This window comes from Sprattus sprattus (genome assembly GCF_963457725.1).
Source record: "Sprattus sprattus genome assembly, chromosome: 19".
NCBI lineage: Eukaryota > Metazoa > Chordata > Actinopteri > Clupeiformes > Clupeidae > Sprattus > Sprattus sprattus.
In genome coordinates, this window is record NC_137917.1 from 23964856 (window position 1) to 23984855 (window position 20000).

At 49.7% G+C, this 20000-nt stretch overlaps 1 protein-coding gene across 12 annotated transcripts in view; it reads right to left on the minus strand.

Moving 5' to 3' along the window:
- The window catches only part of mef2d (myocyte enhancer factor 2d), a 66957-nt gene that overhangs the window by 34534 nt on the left and 12423 nt on the right, over positions 1 to 20000 (minus strand). For 11 of the 12 annotated variants that reach the window (XM_080858374.1, XM_080858365.1, XM_080858372.1 and 8 more), the window contains exons 2-3: positions 4440 to 4836; positions 1315 to 1518 (exon numbers count right to left, since the gene is read on the minus strand). In XM_080858374.1, coding sequence (XP_080714500.1) covers positions 1315 to 1518; positions 4440 to 4493 — 258 coding nt within the window. In that variant the 5' untranslated portion in view covers positions 4494 to 4836. Of the gene's footprint in view, positions 1 to 1314; positions 1519 to 4439; positions 4837 to 13180; positions 13322 to 20000 lie in introns of those variants that run through there. The other variant, XM_080858368.1, reaches the window with a different exon arrangement.

Consider the following 20000-nt stretch of genomic DNA (forward strand, 5'->3'; position numbering starts at 1 on the left):
GTCTACACACACACACACACACACACACACACACACACACACACACACACACACACACACACACACACACACGCCATCAGAGGTTTGGTACAAGGTACACAGTCTCTACAGCTGGAATATGTGCTGGAATCATTTGGCCTGAACCATTCCAGGAAACAAAAGGTTAACAGATCAGGAGCAAGGGCATGTGTGAGAATAGCTTTCTTGTAAGAGTCACACACACACACACACACACACACACACACACTAACAGGAGAGGCAGTATTCTCTCCCCCTGGAGCGGCCATCTTGTGGTTGCTGGGGCCAGGTTAAAAGAGCAGACTCTGTGTGACTGTTTGTGTGTGTGTGTGTGTGTGTGTGTGTGTGTGTGTGTGTGTGTGTGTGTGTGTGTGCGCGTATACAAGTGTGTTTGCATGTACACGAGAGTGTTAGCGCGAGCGAGCGGGTGCTCCTGCCCTCCCTCCATGCCAAGGCCGGAGAAGGTGGCAGAAGGGCCAGATGTCCCTGCCTCGGCTGCCCCACCGTCTCTCGGGCATGCGGCCAGAAGAGCTACGGTGGCCCATAAGCCCAGCAATCTCTGTGCGGAGGAGCGGTGGCAAGCCTTCTGGCCACGGCCCACAGGTGGCCAGACCAGGACCTCTACCGAAAGCCCACACAGGCCTGGATGCTTGCACACACCAGCACAGGCATAATGAGCTGGCTATGTGCTACACACGCTATGAGCTACGCTATGTGCTACACACGCTATGAGCTACGCTATGTGCTACACACGCTATGAGCTATGCTATGAGCTACGCTATGTGCTACGCTATGTGCTACGCTATGTGCTACGCTATGTGCTATGATAAGGCTCTGAAAGATCAAACCGCTTCTGTGAGAGCCGTTTGGACGACATGACTCATTTACACTGAGTCATGTTTTTTGATGAGCTATACACTTATTTGATACTTGCGCTTACAGCTTCTCTGATCACCATGACAACAATTCACTGTAGATTTGTGAAAATGCTTGGAGTTGCGTACTTGTAGTCGTAGTATAAAAAAAAGGATTAAACATTAAATATTATTATATTATATTCCATTGGATGTAAATCATTTATGAAACAAAGTATTGATACAAAGAGTTAAAAATATAATTAACTTCCAGCTCCTAATAAAACTGCGAAAGAGGTTAAGTGCATATCAGCAGTGGGAGTGGAAATGTCACGACCTTTTAGTCCTGACCTAAAGACCAAACGCCGCTAACGCGCTACGGGGGCGGCGCCCCTTCGCCTCCTGCTCGGAGGCGTGCGGGTGGAGCGGGCGGAGTTCGTACCTCTATGATGTCTGCGTTGGTCCGGCTCTCGTGAGGCTCGTTGTACTCCGTGTACTTGAGCAGCACCTTGTCCATGTCAGTGCTGGCGTATTGGAACAGCTTGTTGGAGTGGTTGAAGATGATGAGGGCGATCTCGCAGTCGCACAGCACGCTCAGCTCGTACGCCTTCTTCATCAGGCCAAATTTCCGCTTGGTGAACGTCACCTGAGGAAGACGAGGAGGAGGAGGAGGAGGAGGAGGGATTCAGTCTGTTAATGCTCACTTCTATATTACGTGACATAAACAACACTTCAAAATGGCATATGTGACCGAGTAAAACACCACTTTTGAAGGGCAGAAAATAATGTGCACAGCAAAAAGAACCATTAGATTATTTGAAGCTTGTCTGCCTGGTGGATCATCCGGAAGGTTCAAGAGCACTGAGCTTCTTTGGCCTTCAAAAGAATTGAAATGTATTTACATAGTGCCAAAAAATTTACATTTTTTCAAGGCGCTTTGAAAACACTAGTTGAAACCAATGCTTTGCTGTCCAGAGCTGAATACCTTTTTTCCCATAATTACTTTATTATCAATGCTGAAAAGGTTCCATCAGGAATGTTGAAAAGGTTCCTTCAGGAATGTTGAAAAGGTTCCTTCAGGAATGTTGAAAAGGTTCCATCCGGAATGTTGAAAAGGTAGAATGAGGAACCCTGCTGTCAGGCGGCTCTTAAGCACCTTTGCTGTCTAAGGCTTTTGAGCAGTAATTCAATTGAATTCATCTGGATAACACCCCTAATTAATGAATTATTAAACACTCCACTTAGTTAATTATACATAGGGGTCTGTTGGGTTTCAGCAGATGAAGTAAGTGAAACCATTTGAGGAGTAAGCATCTAATGAAAATAAACAAATAAATAAATAAAAAAGAAGGTTTACCAAAACTGACAATAAAATGATTAGCCCGTCATAGCGTGCTACTAATTACCGGCATATTTCCATAAATGACTGCATTTCATTTGTGAATAAAGAGGAGGAGATGAATAAGATGCTGTGTGCTCAGGCTTGTGATCTGGGCTGAGAGGAGCAGAGAGGAGCTGAGGCAGAGGTGTGAGAAGCAGGTGTTGATTAGAGTGCTACTTTCTGAAGATCTTCAGTGTAAAGGCATCTCAGAAATTAACAATGACACGAGGCTCGCATCGTCGACAAGTCCTCTGCTAGGAGTCTCACCTCTATCTTTCTCTCTCTTGCTCCCTCTCTCTCTCACTCTTTATCTCGCTCTCTCTCTCTCCATGGAGCAGAAGACAGCTTGCTCTCCTTCTCTCGCTTGCTTTCTTTCTTTCTCTTCTCTTCTCTCCTTTTTCCTGCTCACTCACAGCTCACCGCTGCCACAAATCAAATTATTTCGGGGTCGTTTCCATTGGCAACCGCCTACTAAAACCCTCCTCGAATCACACAACCCTCCGCCGCCTCCCCCACCTCTTTGCACGCACACACAGACTCACACACAAACGCACAATCACTCAAACACACACACACTCTCACACACACACACACACACACACACACACACACACAGAACTATGAAGGGGGAAATCACAGAAAAAAAAAACAACTGGCATACCGTGAGAATTTGGGGCTGGGTTCAGCAAGGACAGTGGGAAGGGAAATTCACAACGCAGTAAGAAATGGAAAAAACAACAGTCACACGTGAATGTCTTTCAATGCCTACCGATTCCACAACCTCTGTTTATATAACTCTTCTTCATAGTCTCTCCTCAATAAGGACTACTGTTCACACAGAGAGCAAGGTGACCGGAGAGAATGTTCTTTCGTGTTCCGTCAGAGATAAACAGGCAGAACATAATTGCCATTAAGAATAGAAGTGCGGGTATCCAATGGCAACAACAGCAAGCTACTCTTTTTTTTTTTTTTCACGCTCTGCATCTCTCTTTCTCCTTCCCTGTGAGAAAAGGACTGTGTTGTGACAGGAGGTGGATTCAGGTGCTATAACACCTCAGCCAAAGCCCTTGCCTCAGCCTGTGCAGAGTGTGTGGGTGTTTGTGTGCGTGTGTGTGTGTCTGTATATGTGTGCGTGAGTGTGAGTGCGTCTCTCTGTGTGTGTGCGTGTGTGTCTCTGTGTGTGCGTGCGTGTCTCTGTGTGTGTGCGTGTGTGTGCGTGTCGCTGTGTGTGTATTTGCCTGTGTGTGCGACTGCGCCTGTGTGTGTGTGTCTGAGTTCCGCTGGTGGTGTTTCCAACACAAAGTATCAAACTTGAAGTTGAGCAGTGAACATCTGTGCCTTTCCGCTGTGTGATTCCAATAAACTTCTCTTAGAAGGAATCGGCACAATATGTGAATGCTAGTTAGCGGATACACCTAACATTAAAATGGTGGGAATGTCACCAGACCGCTAAATGATTAGTTTGAACTTCTCTATGGGTCTGGCCCTCCTGTGACATGCCAGACCGGATCGGGGGGGGGGGGGTGGGTCCTGACAGGGGTTGGCTGGGATAGCTATGGCGGACAGGTGTCATCCAGGTTCAGGTATGCAGCCAGTGGTAAAGGCCAGACACATTAGTGTGTGTTAAGAGGCCTCAGCTCTCTACTCTCTGGGAGATGACTGCAGACACACACACACACACACACACACACACACTCTCTCAGAGATGACTCGGCAGATACTGGGTAGGCGGTGCCGTCCTCAGAGGCCATGGAGAAGGGGAAGGCAGGTAAGATCAAACACAGATGAGTAGGCAGATATAACGCCTCAAGACAGCACCAATGGTGCTGCGCTTAAACAAAATGGGTATTTTTAAATGTGTGTTGCTTTCCAGATATGTGTGTGTGTGTGTGTGTGTGTGTGTGTGTGTGTGTGTGTGTGTGTGTGTGTGTGTGTGTGTGTGTGTGTTTTAAACAGGGCTTTTACAGAAAAGCTAGTCCAGGTGACAAAGAGGGAAACCATTTGTGGAAAGGGATTCCTCGGCTCTGTGCAGCAGTGACGACTTCATGATGACCAAACTGGAGGCAACACACACAGACACACACACATACACACACACACACCCACACACACACCCCCACACACACACACACACACACACACCCACACCCACACTTAGCAGTAGTAACATCCTCAGGAGTCCTCACCTGCCGGTTCCGCTCGTCCGTGATCCTCTGAATCTGAATCTTTTTCCTCCCCATGGCTGCGCTCTGCTGCTGGGGAACACAGGGGGGCGCGTGTTGGGGTCAAAGGTCGTCTCTGTCCTGAGAGGGGGGTGGGGGGGGGGGGGGGAGTTGTGTGCGGGAACGCTTGTGCGTTGGGCGCTCTCTCTCTCTCTCTCTCTCTCGTTCTTTCTGTCTACCTATCCAAGGCCGTCGGGGCCTGAGTCGTTCTTCCTCCGTGGAGGAACAGGAAATAGAAAAAAAAGGGAAGTCAGACGGGGGCGAGTCCTCGCGGCTCAGATCATGGTCCGCTGCGGGGGCAACGTTGTCATCCGTGGCTCTCCCTTCTCCTTCTGTGCAGCTAGCCGATGTGGTCTTACTCCTGAGGAGAGGAGAGGAGAGGAGAGGAGAGGAGAGAGAATTGGAGGGGGAAGAGAGAAGAGAGGAGGGCAGATTAGTGGCTGGTACTCAGACCTTCTGGACACACATAAACACACAATACACATAAGAGTCGCAGATGATCATATCTGTTGTGACTCATCAACAAGTTCTTACACACACTTTCCGTGTGATTTCCTTGGGTTTCACCCATTGAGCCTGGACATGTTCAGGCGGTTGGGCTTCGAGGCTAACCTTTCGGGTGAGCACAGAGGGATTGGAGGGCCACGTGCACGAGCATCATTACAGTACAACAGCGTCCTCAACGCAGCCTCCTCAACGCAGAGCGCTAACCCTATTAGCCTCCTCACACAGAGTGCTAACCCTATTAGCCCCAGCAGCTGGGGGAGGACTTCCGGTGGGGTTGAGTGAGTCTTCTCTTGAGGTTTGCGTTTCCCTCAAGCGGGGTGGGGATTGTGGAGAGCAAAACACAGCAGAGTCTGCCCGAGGGTTTGTGTGTGTGTGTGTGTGTTTGTGTGTGTGTGTGTGTGTGTGGAGGGGGGAGGTGGCACTGGATGAGAATGGAGTGGGTGGGGAGTAGCAAAAGGGCCGCACGAGTGAACAAACGAGGGAGCGAGCGAAAGAACGAATGAGCAAGCGAGCGAGGGAGGGAGGGAGGGAGGGAGCGAGCGAGGGAGCGAGGGAGGTTGTCTGTGCTGTGCTGTGCTGTGTCAGCTTCATTGGAGACATCACCACCACATCGCTGATACTCTGGGGCCCGCAGCAAGCTGCTGCCTAGCTGGCCTGGCGTGCCGCATGCCATTACGGATCGAACCAGTGCAGCGCACAGAATCAGAGCGGCGATGGCGGCAGCAGCGGGCAGAGGGCAGCAGGCAGAGGGCCCCCCAGTCCCCAGTAGCCGCGGGGCCCACGTGAGCCATCGGCCCCAGAACCACAGCTGTCATTAGAAAGGATGAGCTGGCCCCCAGTCAAACCCTCTAAACATAGACTACATACGTGGTTAACAGAAATAGGTCCACCTATTAATCTGTTTCTACTTTTAAATATATATTTAATTCTATATTAAATGTTTAAATTATATGATATTACTGGACATTAGTAAGAAACACGTGGACTTCTGATCCATTCAAAACAAAAGGGTACAATGAGGTCGACGATTTTTTTCTTTTCTGTGAATCAAACATCATTAAATGAGGATGAAGAAAGGCTGCATAAAGATGCTGAGAGAGAGAGAGAGAGAGAGAGACGGAGAGAGAGACAGAGAGAGCCTCGTACAGCTGAGCGAGTGAATGTATGAATGAGCTGATTACGGCCTCAAAATAGCTTTAGCCGCCACCATCATTTTAAGACCTGCTATTACTGCTTCTGTAGGTCGAAAAAAGTAAGCCTTAAAATAGAGCTCTATATATACGCACACATACTCACAGACACACACAAACAGCCCAGACGGGATACACACACACTCACACACATACACACACACACCCGAGGCCCAGCCACCACAACAACGGAGATGGGGAAACCCTTCGGAGGCTTCCTATTTAAAGAGTCATCCAACAGACCCTGCAAATGACAGAACTATTCACAGCAATTTCAAGAGGACAACAACAACAAATCAGGGCGCCTCTCTCTCTCTTTCGCTCTTTCGCTCTTTTGCTCTTTCTTTCTTTCTTTCTCTCTCTTTCTCTCTTTCTCTCTCGCTCCACATCACGCTCTGATTCACATGTATGAGCCATATCCTCAGCAGGAATAATGTCTGTAGATTCATCCATTTCCACACTACTATGATAGCATACTGAGACATCTTTAATTAACAAACTTCATTTCAAAAGTGGCTGTGAAGCTGCGGCGATGATTATATTTAGGTCGACTGCGTAGCGACGTTTCTTGCATGGCGACAGCCAAACACTTGTAAACACACTTGAGAAAAAGAAGAAAAAAAAAGAGGAAGTTTGTGTCATTTCGAGACTGTGATCTTGGCACCCGCTAGGTGCTACAGACACATGACTGCTGAAATCCATTAATCAGACGGAAAACTTTGTCCTGAACTCGCACTTCACCAAGGGGGTGGGGGTGGGGTGTTCTAAGCATGTCTCCACACACAGAATGCTTCTCTAGCAATTTCCCCAAACAATTCTTGTTATTTGTGATAACAGTAATATAAAAGTATTTTAAATATTTATAAGCCTTCTATAACTCCCAAACAAACACCGCCCCAATGTTGCCTGCTGTCCATACCGAACTATGCCTAATCACCTTAAGCCCCACAGAAGCCTGGAGTTAGACCCTTAACATGGACTCTCAGTGCAGGCCCCACACCCCACACATCCCCCCACACTCACACACATCCCCCCACACACACACACACATCCCCCCACACACACACACACACACACACACATCCCCACACACACACACATCCACACACACACACACACACACACACAGGGCTGTGGTCCCTGCTCCCTCTCAGCCGGCACAAGGACGTGATGATGGCCACGCTGGGGGGGGGTGGGGGGGGGTACAGGGTGGTGAGGAGGAGAGAGTCGCGGGGTTCACAGGTGTACATGAAACGCCGGCTTTATCTGCCGCTGGGGGCCGGGGCACAACCTTTAGCTCTGCAAACCGCGGGAGCGAGAGAGAGAGAGAGAGAGAGGGAGAGAGAGGGAGAGAGAGGGAGAGAGAGGATGGAGGGATGGAAAGAGGATGACTGTGGGGGTGTGAGGTGGGGGTGGGGGGGGGGCAGAGTATGACTCTTCCCAGCTCTGATGTGTAGGCCACTGCTTTCACACCAGCTGAAGCCAGGCCTGGAGTGTGCCAGTAGCCTGAGCCCATGTGCTACGGCAAAAGAAGAGGGACAAACTACCAATTATGCTTAAGAGTCCTCATAAACACTACTACAGATAACCCCATCCTGGAGACCCAGTGGATAGGATAGCGGAATCATATGTGTAAATAACAGACTTTAATTACAACCTGTACGGAGAGATTTTGCCACAGTGTGTCTGTGGGTGCAACTTGCCCTGTGTACCATATTGCTGTCACTTAAAGGGTATTTGAGATAGCATTTACCACCTGGCTCTGGGTCCTCAGAGGATGATGGAGAGGTGTTTAATGCTAAGAGCATCTGGCTGAGGGAACACACACACACACACACACACACACACACACACACACACCACACACACACACACACTCTCTTTACATTGAGGGATAGCAGACAAACAGAACGAGCAAGAGAGTCTCTCCCCGGAGCCCGCGGCTTCTTCTCCCGGCGTCAGGTCGGTCTCATATTGCATTAACACCTTTTAATAGCCCCCTGCGCTTCCGCCCTGAAGACACCGGGCTCCTTTCCCGACGCCACACCGCCACACCGCCTCACATCTCAGCCACTGAAGTGCTCGGGACGACAGGCTTTGCTCCGAGATAACACCATCTTCCCTCTACCCATGTGTGGGCATACGGGAGAGGCATGCCTGCCTCCCTGCCTGCCTGTCCTGCTTGTCCTGCTTGCCTGCCGCTGTGCGTGTGTGTGTGTGTGTGTGTGTGTGTGTGTGTGTGTGTGTGTATGGATATCTCCTCAGCAGGGTGTGTGTGATACTGTCCAGTTTTGTTGTCCAAAGCCTGTAACTGGAGGCGAGGCAGCCTGGGGCCCAGAGATAACGGTCAGTGCCAGAGCTCGGGGTCTGGACTGCAGCCAAAGTGGCGCTGAGAAATCCATCACCTCTCTCTCCCTCTCTCTCATTCTCTTTCCCTCTCTCTCCCTCTCTCTCCCTCTCTCTCTCCCTCTCTCATTCTCTCTCCTATCATTCTCTCTCCTTTTCTCATTCTCTCTCTCCCTCTCTCAGTCTCTCTCTCCCCCTCTCATTCTCTCCCTCTCATTCTCTCTCTCCCCTTCTCTCATTCTCTCTTCCCTTCTCTCATTCTCTCTCTCCCTCTCTCATTCTCTCTTCCCTTCTCTCATTCTCTCTCTCCTTCTTTCTCCCCCTCTCATTCTCTCCCCTATCACTCTCTCTCTCCTTTTCTCATTCTCTCTCCCTCTATCATTCTCTCTCTCCCTCTCTCATTCTTTCTCCCCTTCTCTCATTCTCTCTCTCCTTCTCTCATTCTCGCTCTCCCTCTCATTCTCTCTCTCCCTCTCTCATTCTCTGTGCCCTCAGCCCAGCACAAGTGCTTACCCATACACCGCTACCTGTTGTTCTACTCAGCCCCTCTACAACAGAGGCTTTTGCTTGTTGTCCTTCTTGGCGCATCAAAAACAATATCTAGGGTCGCCATAAAAAGTTGTGTGCTTTTTAAAAGCGGTAATGCACCTCCGTCTCCGGACAGAACGGGGTGATACGCCAGAGACACAAACACAGGACACGGCAGGGGAAATACTCCGAGTGCCTACTTACAAGAAAGCCAGATTTGTTGCTATAGCAGCAAGAACAGAATGACGGTCAGGAAGGTGGATCGACCGACAGCTGAGAATTTACTGGCTGCTCGGTGTGACAACAAAATGGAGACGTGGTTGAGGTCGACTGCGATACGCCTAGCTCAGATACGTATATATACAATTCCAAGAAGAAAAAAACCTGTGCAGTGTTTGTTTGCAGCAATGTTGACACAAACACCGTTGGCAAAAATACTGGTGGGCGTTTCGCCAACAATGAGTCCTTCACTGCTAAGGCTCTATTATAGGTTACTATTTAAATAAAATAGCTTATTTTAGCTATATATAGTGGATGTTGATAGTGATTTACTTGTTGTAACTGTTGTTGTGCTGTTGTTGTTGGTAAAACAAATAAGGTTTAGTTTTGTTAGTTAGTCCTGAATAAAAAAGGTTACTCAGAACATGAATATTAGGTTAGTTAGAATTATTTAGTTGGCTGACTAGATGATAATAATTACAGAAAAGGCTAATAATTACAGAAATCATGTCTTTAATGTCTTCAAAAGGACAACTCCATTGAAAAAAACCTTCAAATTGAAAACATCACGTAACCAAGTTGTTCCCCCATGTAGTCATTTAGTAGACGCTTTTGTCCAAAGCGACGTACAAGGTAGAGAACAGTCAAGCTATGAGCAATAGAAACCTGGTGTAACAATAAATAATACTTTACATAAAAAATATTAAAAAAAAAGAAGTGCAGGAATGTAACTACAGTCGTGCAAGTTAAGTGCTCGTCGAAGTGCGAGTTAGGAAGGGAGGTGCTCTTTGAAGAGTTGGGCTAATCAGTCTCTTTGGCTCCCAGGTTCAGTAGAAAGGGTGTTTTCCATTGGCTGAGATGGGGAGCACCGGAACATAGCTATGCTCGGGCTCTGAGGCCAGCTCCAGCCGAAGCCCAAAATGGGATGACAGCGATGATGACGATGATCACTCCCCACCCTGGTTGTGCCCGCTGGGACCCGGTGATTTACTCCAACCTTGGGCTGTACTGCCAGCACCAACTGCTACAGGATATTTCCAGCCTGTTGCCTCACGTCTGTGTGCCTGCCATCCAGCCAGCGCTGGCTCTCTGAGGAGGGGGCCGGGGGGGGCGGGGGGGAGGGGGTTAGGGGTAGTTGCCTCACGTCTATGTGCCTGCCTGCCATCCAGCCAGCGCTGGCTCTCTGAGGAGGGGGCCACGGGGGGGGGGGGGGAGGGGGGGTTAGGGTTAGTTGCCTCACGTCTATGTGCCTGCCATCCAGCCAGCGCTGGCTATCTGAGGAGGGGGCCTGGGAGGGGGAGGGGGGCCGTGGGGCTGCCCCTGAGCTCCACTGCCCCAATGCTTTCAAATCACAATGAAGTGCAGATGGGGTTGTGCCACTCGGGGGGGGGGGGGGGGGGGGGGGGGGGGATCCATAAGCAAAGATCAAAAGCAGAAGCAACTGGGTGGGGTTGGTGGGAGGTGGGAGGGGGGGCGGGGGGAAGAGGAGGGGGGGGGGGGGGGGGCTCAGGGCAGAAGGGCAGAAGGGCAAGAGGCAAGCAGGCAGGCAGGCAGGCAGGCAGGGCATCAAGCCTTCAAGGGGAAACTGATCCCTCTGTACAACATGGACTATGTGTGTGTGGCTGCATGTCCGTGAGTGTGTGAGGTGGGGGGAGCAATGCAAGGGCAGCACTTCTCATGCGGGGGGGGGGGGGGGGGGGGGGGGGGTGGGGGTGGAGAGAGTAAGGGGCGGGGGCTGCTGGGACTCCTGTGGATCCGTGATCCTCAGCTCGTGAATCACGCCTCGGCTGCACCACCTGTCAATAGCCCCCGATGCCGCAAAACAGACTGCACCGTGCTCCGTGCTCCGTGCTCCGTGCTCCGTGCTCGACACACACATCTCTCTGGGCTACGGGCAGGGGGACAAACACCCTCCTGTGCCAAGTCACGCAGCTCCTTTTCATTCAAAACGCTTGGGAGCTTAGAACAAAACACATCACAGCCTTTCTTCGTTTTTTTTTCTGGTTATCTCCTAGGCCTTCCGTCCCTATTCTTGGAAATGCGTACAAAGTGCATGTGTGTTTGTGTTGCTATGTGTGTGTGTGTGTGTGTGTGGGCGAGAATGAACCATGAAGCATAGGGGTAAACTGGAACAATGCTCTGCGTTTGTTGTTGACACGCTCCTATCTGTTGGCGGATCGGCAAAGGCGATGTAGTCTGACCTGTCCCGGTGACAGCCGAGGTGACGAGCGGAGCAGCAGCCATCGGGTGCCATAAACTGGGTCTCCTGCAACTGTTCTCGTCTCTCTCTCCCTCTCTCCCTCTCCCCCCCTCCCCTCCCTCTCTCTCTCTCTCTCTCTCTTTTTCTCCTTCTCTTTCTTAAGCTTAGCCGTGTCGATGACACTTGAAAAGCTCAGAGCTCCAGTTATTACCGGGAGGACTGCAGAGAGCGAAGAAAAACACATGCCTTCGCAGGGCTGCAAATCCCACCGAATGAATGTGTCTGAGAGGTGATTAAATGTAGCGACTTATTAAATGTTCAAAAGTAGCCATGGTCTGACTAGTCGTCTACCCTGTCTGAGTAGGCCGACGTGACGATGGCTTCTGGCTCTTCTAGTAAGATGTCTGCAGTTGATAAAAAAAAACTGACAGTCCTAGGGGAAACACACCTGTTATAGACCGGCAGACGCCGACGACATAAACGTCACAGTTAGAGGAGGGTGCATGGACTGGATGTTTTGCGGTCACACAAAGAGATCACAAAAAGGTTTATTATCTGCAAACGCCCCGAAAAGTTTAGTGACTAAAAACAGAACTAATCTGCGACAACCATCACACAACAATGAACTATCACTGTCTTATCAATACTAAATGCTTTCAACCGGGGTGGAAAATATGCCTGGAATTTCAGTTACCATGATAACGAGTATCAATCTTGTCTATGATGGCACAGTTTGTCTAGCGGCAGTTAAGGGCACTGGAACGGGGTCGAAAGGAAGTACAGAAATGATCAAGTCAAAGGGAAGTCAGAAAGAGCACTAAAAGACCTGATGATAATTCTTCACTTTGTGGGTGAGAAAGGTGAAATATGACTCCAACAATGGTCTAAGAGAGAAATCAGCGAAGAGTGCAAGGGGCCGATTGAAAATGGAGGACTTCTCGGCTTGTGCCGTGTTTATGCTGGAGAATGCTTCAGCGTGTTTAGCTCCAGGGCAGAACACCTACCACATGTCCCTCAGGGACCTTAACCCCGGGGTCCTCCATTTTCAATCGGCCCTTTGATCTCAACTTTTCTCAAGCCTGTGCAACTCCGGGTGAGCAGGCGCTGCTCGGGCTACAGTGGCAGGGAGAAGTCAGAAGCTCTTTTTTTTTAAACGAGAAAAACATTTCATGTCAGCCTGGTGAAAAACCAGTGGGCGGGATTCCATTTGTCATCTTTGCAGCGTTTCATATCGAGCGCCGAGATACCCTGAAGGTGTCAGACGTCTCTGATCCTTAGCGGTGTCATAACACTTTTTAGATAATACAAATCTGAAGCACATTACAAACGTAAGTCATCTGTGATATTCCTCTATTTTTGAAAACGCTTTCTGAAAAAAGTATTGGTTGGTTTGGTGGTCTGATTTTGAGAATTTCTTTCATAGACTTGACAGGCAAGACAGCATTAATCGAGATCTTGGATAGGAAAGGCAAGATATTTTCTCAGTATTAGTGCTGGTTCACTTTTCCCCTGAACGTGTTGCAATAACAGAGCTTTTTGTTTGGGCAAAACTGCTTGCTGAAAGCAAAAAAACTTCCACACAATATCCTCTTTCTGTGAACCAATGAGTCTTCCCCCGGTGACCACAATACACAGAATCTTGATGAACAAACCGCAAGAGCTGTGTGTCAAACAAAACCACTAGTGCTAGTTCCTCATGTCCGAAAAACTCTTACCTCTGCGTTCCAAATCAGGATCTCAATGCTCAGATGACCGAATTAGCAGAGAGCACTTTCTTGATAAATCCCAAGTCAACGAAGACATAATCCGAGAGAAGGGGGTCCAAGAACGTGGTGTGTCCCCTCTGGCGATCAGATGACACGAGTGACTACTCCAATGATGACCACCCCCCCATTCTCCAACTACTGATCCCTCCCCCAGATCCTCTCTCCGGCAACAACACCCCCCCCCCCCCTCAACTAAAGACACACACACATGCCCCCCCCCCCTCAAATAAAGGCACACACATGCTCACACCCTCAAACTAAAGACACACACACATGCTCACACCCTCAACTAAAGATGCACACATGCCCCCCCCCCCCCCCCCTCAACTAGAGACACACATACAGCCCCCCCCCCCCCCCCCCCCTCAACTAAAGACGCACACATGCCCCCCCCTCAACTGAAGGCACCCCCTCCCCCCCCCCCCTCAACTGAAGGCTCACACATCCCCCCCCCCCCCCCCCCAACTGAAGGCGCACACATGCTCACACCTTTGCCCTAATATGCCTCCAGCAGCAACTGGCTCCAATTCATCAGTGTCTTTGGGGGTGATTGAGAGAGTGACAGGGGTGTAAGCTGTCAGGCTGTAGTAAAGGAGTTTGTCAGATCCTCATCCTCTCAACCCCCACACCCCCTTGTATACATGTGTGTGTGTGTGTGTGTGTGTGTGTGTGTGTGTGTGTGTGTGTGTGTGTAGCCTCTCTTCTGATTTTTGCAAGCCGCTCAAAGTGCAGTGGCAGCTGCCCACACACCTTTTGTTCCCACTCCCCCTTGCTCTCGATACACCCTCACAGCTGTCGGAGCCTCAGCTCATGTGTCTAGTAGTGTTACACACACCGCTGACACCAACACCCAGCAAGCGGGTGTGTGTGTGTACGTGTGTGTGTGTACGTGTGTGTGTGTACGTGTGTGTGTGTACGTGTGTGTGCGATTTGTGTGTGTTTGTGTGTGTGTGTGTGTACGTGTGTGTGTGTACGTGTGTGTGTACGTGAGTGTGTGTACGTGAGTGTGTGTACGTGTGTGTGTGTACGTGTGTGTGTGTACGTGTGTGTGAATTGCTTACATTCGAGGTTTGTTAGAAAGCCATAGGGAACTAGGTAGCGAAACTCCTGAGGTGGAGAATCTGTGGCTAGCTATTGTGAGGTAAAGAGTGGTTTTCAGATCGTCTTAAATGACCAAACCACTAAGGCATTCTTCACACACTTCATGACCATGTATTGTTGGAACCACAAACAATCTCTGTCAAACTACAAGAGTCCAGTTGCTTTTCCCAAAGAGCCCCAGCTTTGCCCTTCACTGACCTTGAGTTGTCTGACAGAGGTTGGGAAATGGGGCCAGGGTGGAGATTGAAGGTGACTCAGTTTGTTTAACACTTGTGTCATTGAGTTTCCATGAGGAGATGGAGAACCCCCCCCCCCCCCCCCACCCCCCCCCCTCCCCCTCCCCGCTCTCCTTTCTCACCCTTCCTCTCTCTGTCTCTGTCTCTGTCTCTGTCGCTCTCTCGTTCTCAGCACTGATGAGTGATGAGCACTTTTCCCACTGTAAGCCAAGGAGTTAAGCATAGGGCTTGCAGAAATACCAGTCATGTTGTATTGGGAACCACATAACTAATATGGGTGAGTATCGGGGAGACACAGCAGGGGGAAAATGAGAGTCCAGCTTGGTTTCCAGCAGGAAATCTGCCTACATCTATAAAGCCTCTTTTGACGAGACAATTACTAGCACAACAAACACTAGTGATTGGTAATGGCCCTGTTACAATGCATTTCCTCCCCTCCCCAAAAGATCCTTATCTATCTTTCTCTCTCTCCCTCCCTCCCTCCCTCCCTCCTTCTCTTCTTCTCTCTCTCTCTCTCTCTCCCTCCCTCCCTTTCTCTCTCTCCCTCCCTCTCTCCCTCTCTCTCTCTCCACCATGCAGACCTGACTATGGCTCCCTTGTTGTACACAGTGTGCTGGCCCCAAGCCTAATAAGGGGATCTGTGTGGCTGCCTCCACTTTCCCTTCCGGCGACAAATGTTGAGCGTGCCCAGGACTGCGTGGTGCTCGCTGCCCTGTGGCGAGGTTTCAGCCGAGGAGGATGTGGAGGACTGGGCACAGGGACTGGGGAAGGACACCGAGGGGAGAGGAAGAAGAGGAGGAGGAGGAGGAGGAGGAGAGGGGGGGGGGGGGGGGACCAAAAGGCTTTCTCTGGAACTCAGCCCTCTACCTGTTCAGTGTGTCGTCCGAGAGCGCTCTCAACGTGGTGAATGCTTTGCTGTATTATGAATAGTATACATATCGTACATGTATACATACCGGACGTTAAAATGTTTAACAAAAGCTGAGAGGGTATTTTTGTTGGCATACAGCCATCCCTCAAGACACATAGTGGGCATGTGACAGATTTCATGGTAGGTGTAAAGCCTTATCTCTTCAGATCGGTTTTGTCAGCGTGAGAACGTGTCATTTCAGAGACGTTCGAAATGTGACGTCAAATGTGTCATTTTTTCCAGTGCATGTGGCTACAAATGACTTCTCATGTCTCTGCCAGAGATTTTGTCCACCTCAGGGCTGGCTGCAGTTCAACATTTCGGGGGGAATGAGGCTCAGCCAACAGAAGAACATTTGGGACTTTGCCGTCAACAACCTCTACACTGATCCTCAGCAAGAGGCCATTTTAAGACAAAACCCTCAAGATTTAGACATTTGAGAGCTGTTTGTTTACATAACTGCTTTGCTTGTGAATATTTATCCTAGAGGAATAGTTGAGTAATAAATCTAGAGTGTGTTATAGCCCAGTTCAGCTCATACAGCAATATGACAGTCATTCCTCAAAAGCTCGTTACCATCCAAAGAAAACTTTAGGCTTAATATGCTTTCAAAACAGCTGCATTCAGATTCATATGTGCTACATAAAGCTATGTTAAGCTTTAAATGCTAACTGAAGTGGTTTACTTCACAAAATTAAAATAAAACCCACGATCGCATTTGTAAAGCGAGCAATTATTTGGGATGAGAGTTCACTTAATTATTTAAAATGTAAACAAAACTATGTAAATATTCCTTAAAAAAAAACAGATAAGATGCTGTAGGTGTGTGTGTTGCTGTGTCACTGTTGGAGTTAGGTAATGCGTCCCCATTGTCCCTCGCTGGCTTTAATCAGGGGGAAAATGCAGCTATCTGCGAGGCCGTGCGCTGTCACAGCTAAAGGCCAGGGGTCAGCAGGAGCAAGACGGATCCTAACAGACGCTACAACTTGTTCCCTCCTGCCTGCCTGGCTGCCTCCCTGCCTGCCTGCCTGCCTGCCTGACTGACTGCTCCCCTCAGCTGCCAGCACTGAAGGCCCCTGCCTTCACACACACCACACACACACACACACACACACACACACACACACACACACACACACACACACGCAAGGAGGAACATCATCACACACTCACACCCGTACAGGCACGCTCAAAAGCGTGCACACATTCAAGACTCCTGCACACATACCCACACACACTATAGGCATACACATGAGGAAATATGGACAACACACACACACACACACACACACACACACACACACATATCACTGTGCCCAGGCCCTTGCCCAAGCAATCAACCTAAGAGGCCCCAGACATTTGGAATGTTCTCTAAAGAGCAACTGGCTGATCGGGGGCAGGGAATGCCAACTCCTTCAAATTGAAAATGTGTCGGAAGGGTGGTGTTCTTGAAAACGCAGCCCAATCTCAATGCAAATCACCTGGAGACGCGAGAGAGTGAATACATTATAACGACCCGGGTCGCTATACCACCAACATAATCTCCGGCGGTTAAAAGGCTGTCTCGAACACGGCATCGCTGATTAATGTTCCCGAGCCTGATATTGCTCCCGTCACTACCATAGGGCTACATTACGAGGCTCCTTTGAATAAACACTGAAAGCTTTTGCAGTGGGCCCCTCGTGGAGAATGGGACTGAGTGAATGAAGAAGACTACGCTAACACAAACAGATGCGGTGCCCTTTCCAGTACCCTCGTCTCCCACTCCTCGCCGCAGAGGACGGGACAGATGGCATTTCCCACAAAAACCACATCAGTCAAAAATAGGGGGGGGGGATCTGGAGAGGTGGCCCAAATCAAACAGAAAAGGACAAGTTGGAATTCTGTAGGGCTGAGTAAAGCCTCAAGGCCAATGATGAGATACACCATCTTCCTGAACTTCACAAATGTAGAGCTATTTGGAAGGGTCAGAGTGTGGATGCAGAAGTGTGTGTGTGTGAGTGTGTGTGTGTGTGTGTGTGTGTGTGTGTGTGTGTGTGTGTGTGTGTGAGTGTGTGTGTGTGTGAGTGTGTGTGTGTGTGCGCGAGTGTGCGAGTGTGTGAGTGTGCGAGTGAGTGAGTGTGTGAGTGTGTGTGTGTGTGTGGGGGGGGGGGCTCTTGGTTCCTGTGGCTTCATGTGTGCACTCCCCCACTCTGCCCCAGGATCTCTATCAGGTGTCATACCCAGCTTAGTGTAATGACTTTTCATGTGATTGCAGAAAGGTGTATTGTTGTAGTGTGTGTATGTGTGTGTGTGTGTGTGTGTGTGTATGTATGTGTGTGTGTGTGTGTGTGTGTGTGTGTGTGTGAGTGTGTGAGTGTGTGAGTGTGTGAGTGTGTGAGTGTGTGAGTGTGTGAGTGTGAGTGCGTGAGTGTGTGAGTGAGTGTGTGTATGTATGTATGTGTGTGTGTGTGTGTGTGTGTGTGTGTGTGAGTGTGTGAGTGTGTGAGTGTGTGAGAATGAGAAGAGGAAGATATAAATGGTTGGTGAGATGGACAGAAAGACTGAGACAAACAGATGTGAGCAGGTGGGGCAAGTGAGAAAGGCATTCAAGGCGATTTTTGTTTGTGTGCTTAAAGTTGAGGCGAGCTTCCGTGATGTTTTGGCACAAAACCTTGCGAGAGAAAGCAAGCAAAAATCACATGAAAAGATTACGCTCAGATCAGACGCACTTACAATTACATTTTTTTTTTGTTTTTGCAGTTGTACAGATTGGAATTTACAACTGCAAACTTTACAAGTAGTTTATTCCAAATGCGATCAGAGTTTTGTTTTTCCAGTTCACCATGTACAGGCGCAAATCTTACTCTGTGTTTCTTCTTTTATAAAGGCACAGTTCTACCTTCCCACAGACCAACGTCCAGCTGCGCCATTGCCTCCTCTCCGTCTCTTTGAGGTCACTTCGCTAGCGGGGACAGGATATGGTCTGGTGATGGGCAACTGTCAAAATGAACACCACTAAGGCTGTGGCTTTCTTTGTGTGCGTGCATGTGTGTGTGTGTGTGTGTGTGTGTGTGTCTGTGTTTGTGAATAAACAAATCCCCACAGGACACCCGTGGGCAGCCGAGCAGCCCACACACATGAAATCAGCCTGGCTCGTATCCTTTCCCCTCTACTTTTTCGATCTCTTTCTGACACATACACAGACACAGACACACACACAACCACGAACACAACCACACAAAGCAATATCATGCAAAACACCCCAATTCAGACAAACACACACTTGTACCACGCAAAATACACTTGCACACAAAATGCACACAGAGACGCACACAAAATGGCCTTCTTCAAACACACGGACAGACACTTCTGCTCAGAAACAGCTGACGTTTTAACAGGCCTCCAGCAGCTGACAAGCTACAGGTGGGACAGCAGACCCTCTTTAACCTCTTCCACTCCACAGAGGCCCTGAAGGCACGTCGCCCTGACCCCCCCCCCCCCCCCCCCCCCAACCCCCACCACACCTGTTGCCACTTAACAGGAATCTCTCTCTCTCTCTCTCTCTCTTTTTTCTCTCGCTCTCTTTTTTCTCTCTCTCTCTCACTCACTCACTCACTCACTCACTCACTCACTCACTCACTCACTCACTCACTCACTCACTCACTCACTCACTCACTCACTCACTCACTCACTCACTCTCTGAGCAGACTTTTCTTCCAACCACCCCTCTTTTCCAGAAGCTTCTCTTCCCTGCCCCCCCCCCCCAACGGGTCTCGTCCAAACATTGTCTCCACCTCCTGTCCTTCATGCTAGGGCTCTGTGACCTTTCGCCATGTGCCGCTCTGGGGGTGCCGAGTTCACTGAAAGGAATCTCTTTGGACAGGCCACTGCTGTTGCTGCTGCTCCTGCTACTGCAGCTGGGGGGGGGGGGGGGGGGGGGGGGTCCTGCGGCTGAAGCCCCTCAGGGCATGTGGTGCATCCTTGGTGGAGAAAGAAGGGAGAGGGGAGGGGGAGGGGGGGCTGGGGGGGGCTTGAGGGAAGCTTAAAGCAGCAGTAGTGTGGGGGGGGGGGGGGGGGGGGTGGTCCTACGGTTCTGCTGAAGCCCCCCAGGGACACAGAGGAGTGTGACATGCATGTGGTGCATCCTTGGGGGGGGGGGGGGGGGGGAGAAGGGAGGGGGTTGGGGGGGGGGGGGGCTTAAGGGAAGCTTAAAGCAGCAGTAGTTTTGGTCTAAAACTAGCGAGCTAACTACCAACAGCAGCACAGCTGTCACTAATAAAAGCTTGCTAGCGTGCTAACTCATGTGTTGTGGCGATATAGTCAGCAATGTCATGCCGTGAAAGCTTTTATTACATTTCTGGATCAAATAAACTTCGTAGTAGACTATTGAGCATGTGCGGCTAGTCGACCAGACTTGACTATGATACCAATACTAGTTGTTTACAAAAACATAGCTCAAAAGCGACAAACTGCTTCATACTGTTCCTACAAGGGGTTTAATGAGCGGCCTGGACCCTGTTAGTAAACACATCGTGGCAGA